The sequence below is a fragment of the Dendrobates tinctorius genome, unplaced genomic scaffold (assembly GCF_039654945.1).
Source record: "Dendrobates tinctorius isolate UK_male_01 unplaced genomic scaffold, ASM3965494v1 ptg000029l, whole genome shotgun sequence".
NCBI lineage: Eukaryota > Metazoa > Chordata > Amphibia > Anura > Dendrobatidae > Dendrobates > Dendrobates tinctorius.
The window spans coordinates 55,574,081-55,591,175 of NW_027361697.1; the positions used below are offsets into that span (position 1 = coordinate 55,574,081).

The 17,095-nt window shown below is 48.7% G+C and overlaps 1 protein-coding gene across 1 annotated transcript in view; it reads right to left on the bottom strand.

Annotated features, from left to right (window-relative positions):
- Window positions 1-14,615, bottom strand: part of ZBTB41 (zinc finger and BTB domain containing 41) — a 41,668-nt gene extending 27,053 nt beyond the window's left edge. The window contains exons 1-4 of the mRNA XM_073571721.1: window positions 13,245-14,615; window positions 12,954-13,161; window positions 7,627-7,696; window positions 4,937-5,084 (exon numbers count right to left, since the gene is read on the bottom strand). Of these exons, the coding sequence (XP_073427822.1) occupies window positions 4,937-5,084; window positions 7,627-7,696; window positions 12,954-13,161; window positions 13,245-14,268 (1,450 nt within the window). The 5' untranslated portion in view covers window positions 14,269-14,615. The remainder of the gene's footprint in view (window positions 1-4,936; window positions 5,085-7,626; window positions 7,697-12,953; window positions 13,162-13,244) is intronic.
- Window positions 14,616-17,095: the final 2,480 nt, after the last annotated feature.

Sequence of the window (17,095 nt, forward strand, 5' to 3'; positions counted from 1 at the left end):
TTAGTGAGTCTGACAGAGTCAGAGAGAAGATCCCCTGAGTGGGATGGATGAAGGAAGTGCTGCAGCCGACCTCAGTGATCTGGGTCCACTGGCACAGGAAAGGGATTTTGATAGAAAGCCTGACTCTCCATAAGAAGGAAAGGATTAGTATGGAACGTGAGGAGAAGAAGAGAACTAAGGATTAGGGTTAGAGGAGAACCCTTCCCAAGTTCTAAGCGCAAGGCCGGGGTCCGGTCCCCAAGGTTGTATGGTCCTGCAGCAGACACCGGACGAATAGAAGTTGTCACCACTTTATTCCCACAACAGACTTGGGGGCACAACAGCATTGTGAGTGAGCCGGGACTAGGTAGTAAGGAGTCCCCGAAGCAGGCTACAGCTGTCTGCTGTACAAGTAGATTTCATAGGAACATCTGACCGGAGGAACTCCAGTGTAACTCAGTCTGGGAGCACTTCACTAAAGGCGCTAAGAGGGAGACGTTCAGAAAAGGCACATATGTTGGCGGAGTGTTGTAAGGAGTACTTCATCTTGCCTGGAGGTTGGCTGAGCTCCTGACCCGGAGGACACGGCACGGATGCGGGCTCTTGTGCCACAACAGACTGTGAGTAAAGCTTTGTAACTACATGCCCTGATGTCCTCCACTTATTCCAGCATCAACCTGCCCGGCACTGCTACCTCCCCTGCGCCCGACACTACACCATCTACGTGTCGCTTCATCTCACTGCCCTGGGACTACAGCCCTGCCTGTGGAGGACTATAACATCAATGCTGCACCACACCATCTGTCCCAGAGGATCTGTCTGCAGCGTCGGCTTAACATCTTCATTGCCGAACACCACAGGTGGCGTCACGACTCATTCATTCATAAACTCTAATCACACTGAACTTTCCCCCACTTTTACAATGGGCGCCCAGGGCCACGGGCCGGGTCCCAGCTGCCGTGACAACTCCCATTGAAGCTCATCGGGCCCGGTACCGAGTACCCCACAGCCCTGGAAGGGCGACCCAACTTGGCGTCAAGAGCAGGATGACGAAGCCCGGTGCCACCGGGTTCTGTGTGCCTAGGATTTATTGGACTTAAACATTGCTGAAAATGTGCAGAATAACCAAATTAAGAGACTGTAAAATGGACTCCAAAAACGGCCACCGGCGCGGAGAAGGGCGTGACAATATGGGTGGTCCTAAGAAAAGACTGCGAACTGTCCTGGGCCTCCCATGACTGAACTTCTATGCAACTGCAACATGGCCCACCCCCCGAGGGGTTCGTATACTGGCCTGGTATGGAGGAGTAGGAAGAAGACGCCGCCCTCAGAAGGAGGAGCGAGGGCCGGTGGCGGGAAAACAGTCCAGACAGGAAGAAGAGAAAGAGAACGCCATGATGGAAGAAGGAGGGAGGCCCGAAGAGCGCATGGAGGTTGAGCTGAACCTCCCCGGCGCATTGGCTGAAGGCTGGCTGTGCAGGGCCCTGATCTGGACCGGAAGGAAAAGGTCCGTGCCGGTCACTACGGTCCCCGGGACTCAGCCGGATGGGGACAGGTCCTCAATGTGAATCATGAGCGGGGGTTTGGTTTTATCGCAGACCCCAAGCGGATCAGTGACCTATTCTTTAGTAGGAGGGATGTGGAGTCACACCTCCGGAAGGGACATCTTGCAAGAGACTTGCAACCGGGGGAATACGTTACTTTTACCCGGCATGGGGGGCTGCGTGGCTGGTACGCCATGAACATACGCCGAATCCCAGAAAATTTTATTGCGGCCTACAAGAAAAAGAAGGCCTATGTCCCACCGGCAGGAATACCTCCCACTGTAGTGATCACACCTGCCAAGGTCAGACAGACTACTTCCACCCCTGTTAGCCACCCTATGGTACAGGTAGTTGCACCCGCTGTACCTCAGGCAGCAATCAGCCCAGCTGCCACCACCTCCTCCTATGTGAACCCACAAGCAGGAAGAGGATGCTCACAAGTTCTTCCCTGGAAGCAGCCCAAGTCTTCAGCTTCCAGTACCCTAGGAGGGGACCACCAACACTAAAGATAACTAACTAATTTTGTTACCCAGGAGGGTATTTGCACCATTGTGCCTGTTTTTCTATTTTTCTATTTTTGTTATCATGCTGTTTCCCTGTTGATTCCAGTTTTTGTTGCCCAGTTATATTGGCAGCGTTTTTCTTACTGAACTGTGGAGATCGTGGACACTGAATGATCCAGAACTTTAATGAATATAGTTGCACCTCTTTAGGTGCCCTTTCTTGGTTTTACATAGCCCTTTTTGGAATAAGGACTACCTCACCTGGAGTATGGCTCCCACCTAAAGGACACTGCAAGAGATCCCGGCTGGGAGCAGTGTCCAGCACTTACAAGAATTATTGAAGTTTTGATGTGAAGTATTTTATAATGTGCCTTATGAAAGTATTAATATTTAGAGAACAGCTTTTATATAGAATCTAGTTAATAGCAATGACTAGTAGGAATGTGTTAATAAAGAGATGAAGGATTTGAATAAAGATAAAGATTTGAAAAATGCAGATGACGAACCAGGCATCAGCGGTTGTCACTTAACATTAATAATAGAAAGTAGAAAATGTGAAAGAAGAGATGATGACTTGAAATAGCACTTTGAATTAGGAACTGTAGTAAGAGATAGTTAAAATGTTTGTAACGTTCAAGACTCAGTGCCTACCACATTGGCAAGTTTAGATAAGAACTGTTTATTCAGCATTACAAAATTTTGTATGTTCCTGTATTTGTCCATCTTTGCTTCTTTTTACAGCCCACGGACGTGCTGTGTTTAACGAGGGGGGTATGTGGCGCCCCTGAGGGTTCAGTCGCCACAGAGGTACTGCACCTCCTCCTGAGGTGTGGTACCCCACCATTCAGGTAAGGTGGAGACACCTGACCACGCTCCAACACCTGCATCCCACACAACACAGTAGTGTAGCAAAGCACCCTTTGGTGGCTCCCTGCTTTGAACACAAAGTGTGCTGGGAGGCGGGTGGAGTTTAGTCTGCACTAAAAGAGCGGGAAGAGTTGAGGATTCAGTCAGTTGGTGAGTTAGTGAGTCTGACAGAGTCAGAGGAGGAGAGAAGATCCCCTGAGTGGGATGGATGAAGGAAGTGCTGCAGCCGACCTCAGTGACCCTGGTCCACTGGCACAGGAAAGGGATTTTGATAGAAAGCCTGACTCTCCATAAGAAGGAAAGGATTAGTACGGAACGTGAGAAGAGAACTAAGGATTAGGGTTAGAGGAGAACCCTTCCCAAGTTCTAAGCGCAAGGCCAGGGTCCGGTCCCCGAGGTTGTATGGATACTAATGGTCCTGCAGCAGACACCGGAGGAATAGAAGTTCTCACCACTTTATTCCCACACCAGACTTGGGGGCACAACAGCATCGTATGAGAGCCGGGACTAGGTAGTAAGGAGTCCCCGAAGCAGGCTACAGCTGTCTGCCGTACAACTAGAGTTCATAGGAACATCTGACCGGAGGAACTCCAGTGTAACTCAGTCTGGGAGTACTTCACTAAAGGCGCCAAGAGGGAGACGTTCAGAAAAGGCACATATGTTGGCAGAGTGTTGGAAAGGAGTACTTTATCTTGCCTGGAGGTTGGCTGAGCTCCTGACCCGGAGGACACGGCACGGATGCGGGCTCTTGTGCCACAACAGACTGTGAGTAAAGCTTTGGCACTACATGCCCTGGTGTCCTCCACTTATTCCAGCGTCAACCTGCCCGGCACTGCTACCTCCCCTGCGCCCGACACTACACCATCTATGTGTCACTTCATCTCACTGCCCTGGAACTACAGCCTGAGGAGGGCTATAACATCATTGCTGCACCACACCATCTGTCCCAGAGGATCTGTCTGCAGCATCGGCTTAACATCTTCATTGCCGAACACCACAGGTGGCGTCACGACTCATTCATTCATAAACTTTAATCACACTGAACTTTTCCCCCCTTTTACAATAGGCGCCCAGGGCCACGTTCCGGGTCCCAGCTGCCGTGACAACTCCCATTGAAGCTCATCGGGCCCGGTACCGAGTACCCCACATCCCTGGGAGGGCGACCCATATGCATTTGCCGCCGCATGCAAATTGCACACTTGTGGTCATGACCACAAGCTCATGGAACGCACTGCGAGGTTCACAAGTCTGCAGCACATAGAGGGACTGCAGACCTGTACTCAAAGGATGAACAATCCTGTTAACGGACGTGCATATAGGAGAAGAATTATGTTAGTCACGTATGTTGAAATATACACGTATTTAAAAGTAAAACAATACATATATTTCATTTTTTTTTTTTTTTTTTTTTTTAAACATGGAAGCCAGATAATATCCATGTACATTTTTTTAATGTTTTGTCTGGAGTTACAGAAGCCACTATACTATTGTGAACAAAGTCAAAGAACAGGTTGGTTTCAATTATCAGCTAGTTTTTTTCTATTTGTTTAAGCCTGAGCTGAACACAATTAATGCAGAGTTGTGCAACGGTCCATCGTCCACAGTAGTGTTGGAAAAGTATCACTTTCTGATTCAACTGTAAATTAAACCAGCGCAATAACTGATGTCCTGGATGAATGAGGACGATCAGTTCCCAAATCAGTTATCCTGTGGTGTTTCTATACCACAACACAGAGGACAGGGGGTAAAAAACGTATGATCACTCCATGCAGCGTAGTACCGCCCTAGCTGTCACCCTGCGCTCTCAGAGTACACCCTAAAGTGGGTGTCATCTACTGAGGAAGACGTGACAACCAGCAGCAATAGTCCCACGGCCTCCCCTTGTGTGATAACATGCACAGAGATCCGCCTGGCCGTAGCAGATGTGTGGCGAGAGGACTATAGAGAAAACTTGGCTGACTGTTCCTTCTCATAAACAGACAAGCAGTTTGGGGTTTCCAGTTACTAAACCCCTCATGTCCGTGTACAATATAAAGTTCTTACCCAGGTGATTCTTTTCTTGATGCTTCAGCCTTTTAAAGCGCGATTTAAACTGTTCATCGCAGTAAGTGCATTTGAAGGGCTTGTCCTGCGAGTGGAGAATCATGTGCTCCTGCAAGTGGGGCCGCCGCGTGAACGATTTATTGCAGATCTAAAAGCAGAACGACAGTAACGTGAGCAATCCACAGGCAACGGAAATCCAACACTGGAGAGGCGCAAAGTGGAAAGGCTTGGACATTTGTGGAAGAACTCCTGTGTGCGTGCCAGACTTCACATCTGCTCATCTGATACAAATGTAACCTACAAAATCCCAATCTGATACTCAAATAATTTCCTTGCTTATAATCCCATTTGTAGCATACTAGGGCAGATTTATTATGTAATCTGAGAGCACTGTGATGTAGGGAAAGAGACCCTGATTACAATGATGTGTCACTTAGCCAGCTGTGTGTCGAAGTTTCAAGAAAATCAGTTTTTTATCAGCAGGAGATTATTATTACAGGACAAGGGGTCTTGTGCTTCCTGGTCCAAGAGCACTTCCACCAGTGATTAGCAGCTCCCTGTCACTATACAACGTACACAGAAAGCTGCCAGTGGTGCCAAGGTTATACAAAGCTCAGTATTCCGAGCTCTGCTAGTTCTACAGTGGTGAAAACTGACTATCACAACTGTTATCCCCAGTAAACTAAGTAATACATCCCTGGAATCAGGGTCTCTCTCCCTACATCATGCTGCTTTCAGATTACATAACAAAAATCTGCTGACAGATTCTATAACACATTACAATTCTGGCATACATGTCAAGCGCCACATTTATGTAAACACAAGGATGATCTGTGCGGTTGTTCATGCTGCACGCAACAATGCATTCCTGAATATTACAGGACAGGCGAGCAGAATCATCAATGGAGATAAAACCTGTCATATCTGCTCAGTGTGTGTTATGAACTCTGTGTATGTATCCCTGTACCATGGCAAGCATGAAAAACATTAACAAAAATCTTCAAATGTTTTTCCAAATAAAAATATCAAAATATATAAAAAATACCATATTTGATGCCGATGCATTTGTCGGAATAGAAGGATATTCAGCCCCATCTTTTTTTTTTTTTTTTGCTCACCAGGTCTCCAAAATAAGGCTAGTTTCACACTAGCCCCGTCAAAACGACGCATGCAGAGGCATCAGCATGGCCTGCGTACCCAATGCAGGCCATGGAGGAGGAGCTGAACGTAGGAGGCGTGGCAGGGGGCGGAGCTTCATGGAAGAAGTCCGCATCCCTCCGCAGCTCCTCCATACGCTAGTGTGAAACCAGCCTAAAAATGTAATAAAAATTAAAAAAAAATGTTATGAACCCTATGATTGCAACAGTAAAGATGTAAGCACGGGGCTCGTAAAAAAAAAAAAAAAACACACAAGCCCTCACAGGTCCACAGAATAATTAAAGAGAATGTGCCACTGGGTTTTTGAGAGCAGCTACTTGCTGAAGATGTGATAAAATCACTTTTCTCTGTTGCCGATCTGCCAGTTCTGTAAATCATGAGCTCTGTATAACCCCCCACCCCCTCTACATCTCTGTTTGGCAGCTTTAAGTGTACACTGTGCATAAGTAGAAAACTACCAGGTGGGGCAGAGTTATACAGAGCTTGTGAATATTGACTACATGACAGCAGGTTTACTAGTCCCCTAGTGATAAAAAATTTAAAAAACAAAAATCACTATTTTAGCAGCAGGAAATTATCAAAATTACAGCAAGCAGCCAAGTAAGTGGAATCAGGGTCTCTGTCCTCACATTAAAGAAGCACTCCCATAGAGTGTTTATTAATATATTGCAATTATTGAATTATACAGTAGAGCACTGTGTGCTTACCATTGCTCTATTAACTTTTCTACAAAGTTAATTCTTTTCTCTGCTCGATGGAGAAACAGGAAGTCTCTTGTCCCTGCATTCCCCTCTTCAACGCCTGACCCAGCTGCTCCCTTCTCTCCCTGCCTGGGGACTTTTGCAGTGACTCAGGAGCCATACAGGGAAAATTGACCTCCTGCTTCTTCATAGCGTTTAGAAAGAATTCAGCTAGTCAGTTGCTAATCACGTGACGTCATAGACCTGACGGAAAAGAGAATTAGCTGGATAGAAAGGCAAAATGAGCAATTGGAAGTGCACAGTGCTCTACAATATGATGACTGCAACATATTAAGAGGATGAACATTTTGATGGGAGAACGGCTTTTAGATGCTTTCAAATTAGATGACAAAACCTGGTGACAGATTCTCTTTAAAAGTTATGGATTTCTGATAATGACGACACAATCCAATTTTGCTCACCCCAAAGTTTTAATTCTTTTTTTCATCTCTCTATACAAAAGGATAAAGAGTTTGGCATTGCTGCAATCATACCTGGAAAATCACACTGCCCGATCATTTGTACCACACAATGGATGACGCAAGAAGGAAAAACAGAAAAACGATGCTGCACTTGAGCTATTTCACTGCATTTTTTTTCATCCCCATTTTTCAGGGGATTATATGATAAAAATAATGATGTCATTCAAACATCATTGAAGACTAGTGTACATGTGGCAGAAACATTAGACATCTGTAGTAAATCTGCCCCTGTGTGGTTAGATTGCGTGACTCGGACTGAATATACTGTATTTCTCAGTTCTTAGTGTGCACGCAGGATCTCGTTACTCACATCGCATTTCCATCCGTCGCTCTTTATCCTTTTGATGGCGAGGAACTCTTGAGCATTCTCAGCATGGAATCTATAAGACATAATTGGCCTCATGTATTATAACTCTCTTAGGCCATGTGCACACGATGCATTGTTCCTTCGGATCCGCAGCAGATTTTACCGCGCAGAAACGCAAAATGATTTACAGTACAATGTAAATCAATGCAAAAAAAAAACAAAAAAAAAAAAACGCTGTGCAGACGCTGCGGTTTTTTCCGCGCGGTACAAAAAATTCAGCATGTCACTTCTTTTGTGCAGTTTTCCACCTGCTCCATTCTCCAAATCCGCAGGGGGAAAACCGCACAAAAACCGCTGGAAAACCGCAATAAAAAAGGAAGAAATCCGCTGGAAAAATGCAGGTCATTTGACCTGCGGATTTCTTCAAATCTGAGCGGAAAAATCTGCAGGACGAAAATCTACGTGTGCACTTAGCCTTATAGACAAGAGTGGCCTCGTCGCCAATAACACCTTGTATCCAAGATTCAATATATCCTTTATACAGAAATGACAGCAGTGCCCACTGGTTACCGAGGGCCAGAGGACAATCTTTGTTTCACAATTCTAGTAGGAGTCCATCACTTTTAATATGGAAGACAAGGATGTAAGAGACATTTGGCGTCAGACGGTCATTAAAATTAACTCCACAATCCAAAATAGAATTTATGCACGAGTCTTATCTTGCCTTCTTTAAAGGGTTATTCCCATATGCAAAAATGGATGATGTGGACAGGGCTTGTAAAAACAAAAAAAGCACATTAGCAATTTACTGTGTTAGTTTTAGCCGTTCTTATGATATTAGAACTCTTCTTTTGTATACAGCTTGTCGCCTAGGTGACTGACCACTACTGCTGTCTAGCTGCAGTGGCTGGACGTGCAGTGTTTACAAGCTCTTTGATATTATTTTTGTAGACAACTCTGGAGCACTGTTATTTCATAACCCCGGCTAGCTTCAGTGCAGCGCTTACAAGCCGGACAGCATTGATGGTCAGTTTCCTACAGTGGTGTGAGAAGGTATTCACCCCCTTGCAGTTTTCATGGTTTGCTACCTCAAAACCTGGAATTTCACTGGGGTTTTTTTTGAGGGTTTGCATGAGTTCATGTAAAGAACATGCCTACAAGTGTGACCATTTGGTTTTCTTTTTATTGCGAAACAAATTGGACAAAATATCTGAGAACTTCAGTGTGCCTAACTACTCACCCCCTAAAATCAGTACTTTGTAGAGCCGCCTTTTGTACCAGTTACAGCTGCAAGTTGCTTTGGATAAGTTTCTATGAGCTTTCCACATCTTGCCACTGGGATTTTTGCCTATTTCTCAAGACAAAACTGCCCCAGCTCCTTCAAGTTAGAAGTTTTCTTCTAGTGAACAGCAATCTTCAAGTCTGACCACAGATTCTCAATTAGATTAAGGTCTGGGCTTTGACTAGCCCACTACAAAACATGTACACATTTCCCCTTAATCCAATCGAGTGTTGCTTTTGCAGTATGCTTTGGGTCATTGTGTTGTTGGAAGGTGAACCTCCATCCCAGTCTCAAATCACTGACAAACAAGTTTTGCTCAAGAATATTCCCATATTTTGCACCATCCATCTTACCCTCGACTTGGACCATTTTCCCTGTACCTGCTACCAAAAAATATCCCCACAGCATGATGCAGCCACCACCATATTTCACTGTGGGGATGGTGCACTTGTGTTGATGATCTGTGTTGGTTTGGAACCAGATACAGCATTTACCTTGATAGCCAAAAAGTACAATTCTTGTCTCATCTGACCAGAGCACCTTCCTCCATACATTTGGTGAGTCTCCCATGTGTCTTTTGGCAAACTCAAAACAAGCCTTACAATTTGGGTGTATGTAAAGCCTTTTTTCTGCCCACTCTTCCATAAAGCCCACATCTATGGAGTGTACAGCTTAATGTGGTTGTGTAGACAGATACTCTAGTCTCTGTCTGGGAACTCTGCAGCTCATTCAGGGTTACCTTTGGTCTCTGTGCTGCCTCTCTGATTAGTGCCCTCCATGCAAGGGCTGAGAGTTTTGGTGGACGGCCCTCTCTTGGCAGGTTTGTTGTGGTACCATGTTCTTTCCATTTGATGATAATATATTTGATGGTGCTCTGGGGGATCATCAGAGATTGGGATATTTTTTTTTTTAGAACCCAACACTGACTTGAACTTCTTAACAACTTTGTCCCCGACTTGTTTGGAAATCTATTTGGTCTTACTGGTGTTTGGTTAGTGAAGCCTCTAAGTTAATGGTGTTGTAGCCCCTGTGACCTTTTAGAAAAAGTAAAGTATATATACTGATTACACTCCCTCCCTAAACAGCCCTGTATAACAGAATTCAGTTAAATACCGTAAATTCTTTAAAACAGCATTTAAACATCTCTGCTTTCTCTATGCTAATGAGGGCTTTGACTAGTCAAAGGGGCGCTAGTTCCCCAGAATAGTCAGCCCTCTTTCCACGCTATCACGCCACTGTGGGTGTGATAATTTACACAAGCGATGTCATCACCAGCTCATGCAAGTCTGCCCACCACTCATTCCAGGAGCGTCACTGAGTCTCTGAAGCTGGGTGTACACTTCCCTGATTCAAAGGCGCGCACAGATCATAACCAAAAGCCATCTTCTGAACTCCTGGTCATGCGCAGTGCGCCTCTGAAGCCGGGAAGCGTACACCTGGCTTCAGAGACACAGTGACGCTCCCAGATTTGCATGAGTGGCGATGACGCCGCTTGTGCAAATTATGTTCTCACACCCACAGGGGAGTGATAACATGGAAAGAGGACTGACTATTCTGGGCAACTATCGCCCATCAACTAGTTGAAGCCTTAATTACCATAGGGAATGGGGAGGTTATAAATGAGTTTTTAAAGCATATATTTAACTGAATTATGTTAAACAAGGCTGGTTAGGGAGGGAGTGTAATCACACATAGGCGAATGCTGCTAGGGTGGAGGACACGCAGGACCTGACAGGTTCCTTTAAAACAAGATTTCTCCTCTTCTCTTCAGACGTCCCTTTGACATCATGCGTGCGACCAGCAATCCTGCGCCTGTGCATTCTGACTCTGTGCTGGACACCACTGTAACTAGAAGTTACAGGAACTTTACTTCGCCTGCCACATTAATATTGAAGACAGTGTCCACAGAAAAGAGTAGCAGGGAAGGGGAGCGACAGCAGGAAGAATGCACAGGCGCGGGATTTCTGGCCTCGCATATGACGTCAAATGGACACTGAAGAGAAGGGGGAAGAGAAATCTTGCATAATGAAGACTGGACGCAGTCTTATCTGAGGGGCAGCCTACGCCCCATAGCCTGGAAGATGAAAGCTATAAAAAGATTTTTACTGCATAAGGCCACATCCAGGAGAATTACAGGAATGATTAATATTACCTGTATGCCCATATTATTAACTCAAAAGAGTGACAGATTCCCTTTAAGCATGGATCTGAGGATTAGGCCTCATGTACAAGTGGACCCATTATTAGTAGTCCCATCAGCTGACACCAGTGATCGGAGGTAAAGTTTATACCTCTGATCACAGCTGTGTGCGGGAGTCGCGAATGTCTGACTGGTGGTGATGATTTTACCCCCAATCATAAGCGTTATTTGCTGAACTGTCATACATATGACAGCGTGGCAAACACTGATGCTTGGGGCCCTCCATTCAAGTGAATGGGGTCAAGGTCCTGTCCTGGTACCCAAACTTTTTGTCAAGGCCCCGTCACACTAAGCGATATCACTAGCAATATCACTGTAACGTCACTGGTTTTGTGACGTAGCAGCGATATCGCTGTGTGTGATACCTCCGACCGGCTCCCCCGCTGATTATCGCTGATCGCGCGAGAACGGCCTGGGCTGTTTCTCGTCGTCAGCTTCCTGCTGGGCTTCCTGTGGCGCCGACGAGCGACATGTGGATGCGGGAGGAGGACGTCAGGATCGCCTTGTCTGACAGGCAAGTAGCAACCCCGACAGCTGCTATGTCGCTGGTGAGATCTGCCTGTGTGGCAGCTCACTAGCGACCACTTAGCGATGCACCAGCGATCCATATCGTTGTCGGGATCGCTGGTGCATCACTAAGTGTGACAGTACCTTTACTGTTCAGCCGAACCTAAACATCCAGGTGTCCGCCCATCTCTACAAGTGGAAAACAGGGGACATTGGTCCTCAGATCTGGCAATCAGTGAAGAATACCCTTTTAAATTGACTTCTTAGGCCATATGAAAATCACAGAAGAGCCTCCCAATTAGGACCACAGAAGATGACAGATGCTGCTGATAAGATTCTCTGTATTTGGGAGGGGAGACAGAGCGCCTCTCACCTATCGCCTCACGTCTAAAAACGTGTAAAAATGTGTCTTCACTGAACACAGATTATCCCAATAAGGAGTTAAGACATGACAGCTGGTGCTGATGACGTTATATAAATGAGCAAAATAAATAAAAATAAATAAAGTTCTATGGAGAACTGTAACTCCTTCAGCAGAACATCTCTATGTGAGTGCAGACTCATGAATCCTCACATCACACGCACTGAGCACTCTGAGGATTCGCCGATGTCGGCACCGGGTACGGTGGGCATGTGACCGAAGTATGCGATATGTATACTCAAGGTCGGATACAATCGAGTCAACAAGTGATTGCTTGTATTCAAATTGTATACCTGCGGTCGCGCCCCACTCCTCAGAGTGAGCAGTGCGTGCAATGTGAGGATTCACGAGTCTGTCATCACAGAGACAGCAGACTTGTAGCTTAGGAATGGACAACCTCTTTAAAAGGTGTTTTCCCACGATCAAAGTACATTTTAATCAATAGATCTTGGAATAATAATTTCCAAAATGGGATGCGTTAAAAAAAGGGTTCCTGTGCGGAGATAATTTTATAAATAAATGTGTCCCTGCTGTGTAGTGTGTAATGGCTGTGTCTGACCGTGCAGGAACATGGTCTGATCATACCACAGCTCCTGGGCAGGGGAGGAAATAAAAGAGTGTACAGACATTGTAAGCACTGGATGAGAGCTGATTCTGTGAGGTAACACATTTCTCTGCCTGTTTTTAAGTAATGTTTTACCTCACAGAAATAAATCAGCTGTGATCCCATACTGCCCTGTCAGTATACTCTTTTCCTTCCTCCCCTGCCCAGGAGATGTGGTGTAATCAGACCATGTTCCTGCACGGTCAGACACGGCCATTACACAGTACACAGCAGGGACTTCAGTCTTTTGCTTTAACATCCCATAGAAAACAATCCGCTCGGGAAATGGACACGAGAAACTAATCATGTCGCTCACCTCTTGACATGTTTAACGAGAGTCTTCCTACTTGCATGAAGCTTGCTACAAAATGGACACTTGTGGTCTTTCCTGGGCAGCTCAGTCTCACCACTGTGCCTCTTCCGATGGACGGTCAGGTTTGATTTGGTAGAGTACCTCATGTTGCAGATGTCGCACTCAAAGGGCTTTTCTCCCGTGTGGACACGTGTATGACTTTCATATTTTCCTGGGGAGTAAATGACAAGTCTGAAGACCACCATGCTCTCCCGCAATCCTCACCCCTCCTAACATGTAAGAAATGCTACATACCTACGCGATCAAACACTTTCTCACACTTTGGACACTTTAAATTCTTTTTGCTGCTTTTCTCTAACACGATAGGGGCCAGTGCATCAGGAAAGTTTCCAAGAGAACCAGGACTGTCGTTCCTTTCTTCAGGTCTGTCCAGGTCCTCACTTGGTCCATGACTAACCTCCGATACCGCCTCCCCATTTTCTTCTTGCACAGACTGGTCCCCTTCCTCCGCTCCATTGCCCTCGTCGTTCCCCTCGCTGTTAGAATCCTCCAAATTGGATGCACCCTGACTGCTCTTATAGGAGTCACTACTTGAGGAACTGTCACTTTCTCCATCCTCTTGATCTTCAAACTTGGCTGGACACTTTCTCTGACGGGTGGACTTCCTGGTGGAGGAGTCTGGCTCCTTCACATCGTCAGTTTTGGTGAACGGGTGGGCTCTGTCCATGTGATTCTCCAGTGATTTCTTATAACAGAAGTTGCGCTGGCACTGGGGACACTTATGGTTGCTCTCCAGCTTATTGTTTGGTGTGACCAGAGACAAGCGCTCATCCTCAGGAGCCAACAAGGTGACGGCATCTATGATATCCAGAAACTTTGCGGCCTCCAGCAACGCGCCGATCTCCTTCTCCAGAACCGAAAACTCGGACGTGTACAGAAAGTTAAGCAAATGTTGGAAAACCGCACTGGTGACGTGCTCTAAGGTCAGCACCTCGGTGCCGGGGGTCTTACTCAAGCAGGCGTGGAAGTAACTGCTGCCCACTGCCACCACCACCCTGTGCACCGGGAACTCCTCTCCCTCCACCACCACCAGCAGATCGCAGAAGGACCCCTGCCGCTGACGGTCATCGTTCAGGTATCGCAGGAGATTCCGGTTGTAGTGGTGAGAGCTCAGGAGCTTCCTCTGATCGGGGGGGTGTGGATCAGCGGCACCATTGGTCGGATCAGTGGGGACACCGGCCATGGCAGCGGCCGACTCCGTCTCACTCGCTTCTACCAGAGGAACAGTTTTTGGACTGAATTTTCTTTTTTTTTTCATTGTCTAAAAAAACATTAAAATTTAGACTGGCAGCAAATGGTTAAAAGTGGCATCTAAAATCCTAAAAATGGCCCCTGCCCGCTGTACTCAGCGCATCACCCCGGGGTACAGGACGGGCTCAGGTGACATAGACGGCAGCGCCCAGGACGCAGTGTGACCGGTACACTGCCCCCGCCGACACGTCCGATGTCACCGTCCGCCCATCACATGGCCGCCTCCCCCCCACCGCAGACCCAGAAGCCTCCGCTTCTCCAGCAGCAGCCACAGCAGCTGACTGCAGCCGAGTCCTCCGCACAGACTGGCGGACGGCAGGGGGAACACATCCGGGAACGTCACATCCGCTCAGCCTCCACCATAGGGACGACTGCTTGAGCTGACGTCACGGGAAGAGGGCGGAGCCTGCGTTATTTTCGTGGCACGTGCAGCAAATTGCAGACCAAGACGCCGAAACGTCAGTGTGTGTGGCTGTGCGCTGGAGGATGAGGCGGAGGAGAGCTGCTCCTGTCAGTGCTGGAGGATGAGGCGGAGGAGAGCTGCTCCTGTCAGGGCTGGAGGATGAGGCGGAGGAGAGCTGCTCCTGTCAGTGCTGGAGGATGAGGCGGAGGAGAGCTGCTCCTGTCAGGGCTGGAGGATGAGGCGGAGGAGAGCTGCTCCTGTCAGGGCTGGAGGATGAGGCGGAGGAGAGCTGCTCCTGTCAGTGCTGGAGGATGCGGCAGAGGAGAGCTGCACCTGTCAGTGCTGGAGGATGAGGCGGAGGAGAGCTGCTCCTGTCAGTGCTGGAGGATGAGGCGGAGGAGAGCTGCTCCTGTCAGGGCTGGAGGATGAGGCGGAGGAGAGCTGCTCCTGTCAGTGCTGGAGGATGAGGCGGAGGAGAGCTGCTCCTGTCAGGGCTGGAGGATGAGGCGGAGGAGAGCTGCTCCTGTCAGTGCTGGAGGATGAGGCGGAGGAGAGCTGCTCCTGTCAGTGCTGGAGGATGAGGCGGAGGAGAGCTGCTCCTGTCAGTGCTGGAGGATGAGGCGGAGGAGAGCTGCTCCTGTCAGTGCTGGAGGATGCGGCAGAGGAGAGCTGCACCTGTCAGTGCTGGAGGATGAGGCGGAGGAGAGCTGCTCCTGTCAGTGCTGGAGGATGAGGCGGAGGAGAGCTGCTCCTGTCAGGGCTGGAGGATGAGGCGGAGGAGAGCTGCTCCTGTCAGGGCTGGAGGATGAGGCGGAGGAGAGCTGCTCCTGTCAGTGCTGGAGGATGAGGCGGAGGAGAGCTGCTCCTGTCAGTGCTGGAGGATGAGGCGGAGGAGAGCTGCTCCTGTCAGTGCTGGAGGATGAGGCGGAGGAGAGCTGCTCCTGTCAGTGCTGGAGGATGCGGCAGAGGAGAGCTGCTCCTGTCAGTGCTGGAGGATGAGGCGGAGGAGAGCTGCTCCTGTCAGTGCTGGAGGATGAGGCGGAGGAGAGCTGCTCCTGTCAGGGCTGGAGGATGAGGCGGAGGAGAGCTGCTCCTGTCAGTGCTGGAGGATGAGGCGGAGGAGAGCTGCTCCTGTCAGTGCTGGAGGATGAGGCGGAGGAGAGCTGCTCCTGTCAGTGCTGGAGGATGAGGCGGAGGAGAGCTGCTCCTGTCAGTGCTGGAGGATGAGGCGGAGGAGAGCTGCTCCTGTCAGTGCTGGAGGATGCGGCAGAGGAGAGCTGCTCCTGTCAGTGCTGGAGGATGAGGCGGAGGAGAGCTGCTCCTGTCAGTGCTGGAGGATGAGGCGGAGGAGAGCTGCTCCTGTCAGGGCTGGAGGATGAGGCGGAGGAGAGCTGCTCCTGTCAGGGCTGGAGGATGAGGCGGAGGAGAGCTGCTCCTGTCAGTGCTGGAGGATGAGGCGGAGGAGAGCTGCTCCTGTCAGTGCTGGAGGATGAGGCGGAGGAGAGCTGCTCCTGTCAGTGCTGGAGGATGAGGCGGAGGAGAGCTGCTCCTGTCAGTGCTGGAGGATGCGGCAGAGGAGAGCTGCACCTGTCAGTGCTGGAGGATGCGGCTGAAGGATGCGGCCGGAGGAGAGCTGCTCCTGTCAGTGCTGGAGGATGAGGCGGAGCAGAGCTGCTCCTGTCAGGGCTGGAGGATGCGGCCGGAGGAGAGCTGCTCCTGTCAGTGCTGGAGGATGCGGCCAGAGGAGAGCTGCTCCTGTCAGGACTGGAGGATGCGGCCGCAGGAGAGCTGCACCTGTCAGTGCTGGAGGATGCGGCCGGAGGAGTCAGATGTTCCTAGAACCTTACTTGTATGACAGACACCTGTAGCCTCTATCGGGGACTCCCTTCTCAGAAGTCCTGGCTCTCTATCCAGTTGCTGTTGTGTCCCAAGTCTTTGATGGGAGTAGTGCATTTACAGCCAACTACTCCACCGGTGTCTGCTGCAGAACCATAAGTGTCCATACAACCTTGGGGACCGGGCCCCGGCCTTGCGCTGAGAACCTATAGGCAGGGTTCCTTTTCCAACCCACAACTCCTCTCTGTTCTCCTGCTCCTTCGTTCCGCGCTGTTTCTTCTCTCTCTTATGGAAGCCGAGGTTGCAGGTCTACATCCTTCTCCTTCTCTTCTCTTTCCCGTGCCAGCTGGCTCAGATCACTGAGGCAGCTGCAGCACTCTTTCTAAACTGAACTCAAAACTAACTTCAGAACTGAACTTCTCTGGGACTCACCCCAGACTGACCTTCTGTCAGACTGACCTACAATTTTCCACTTTCCCCCTCTTTTTTATACTAACTCCACCCACCTCCCAGCACATCTCGTGTTACGAAGCAGGGTTCCACGAAGGGTGCTCTGCTACCCTCAGCCTGAAGCTGCTAGGCAGACCTACTGAAC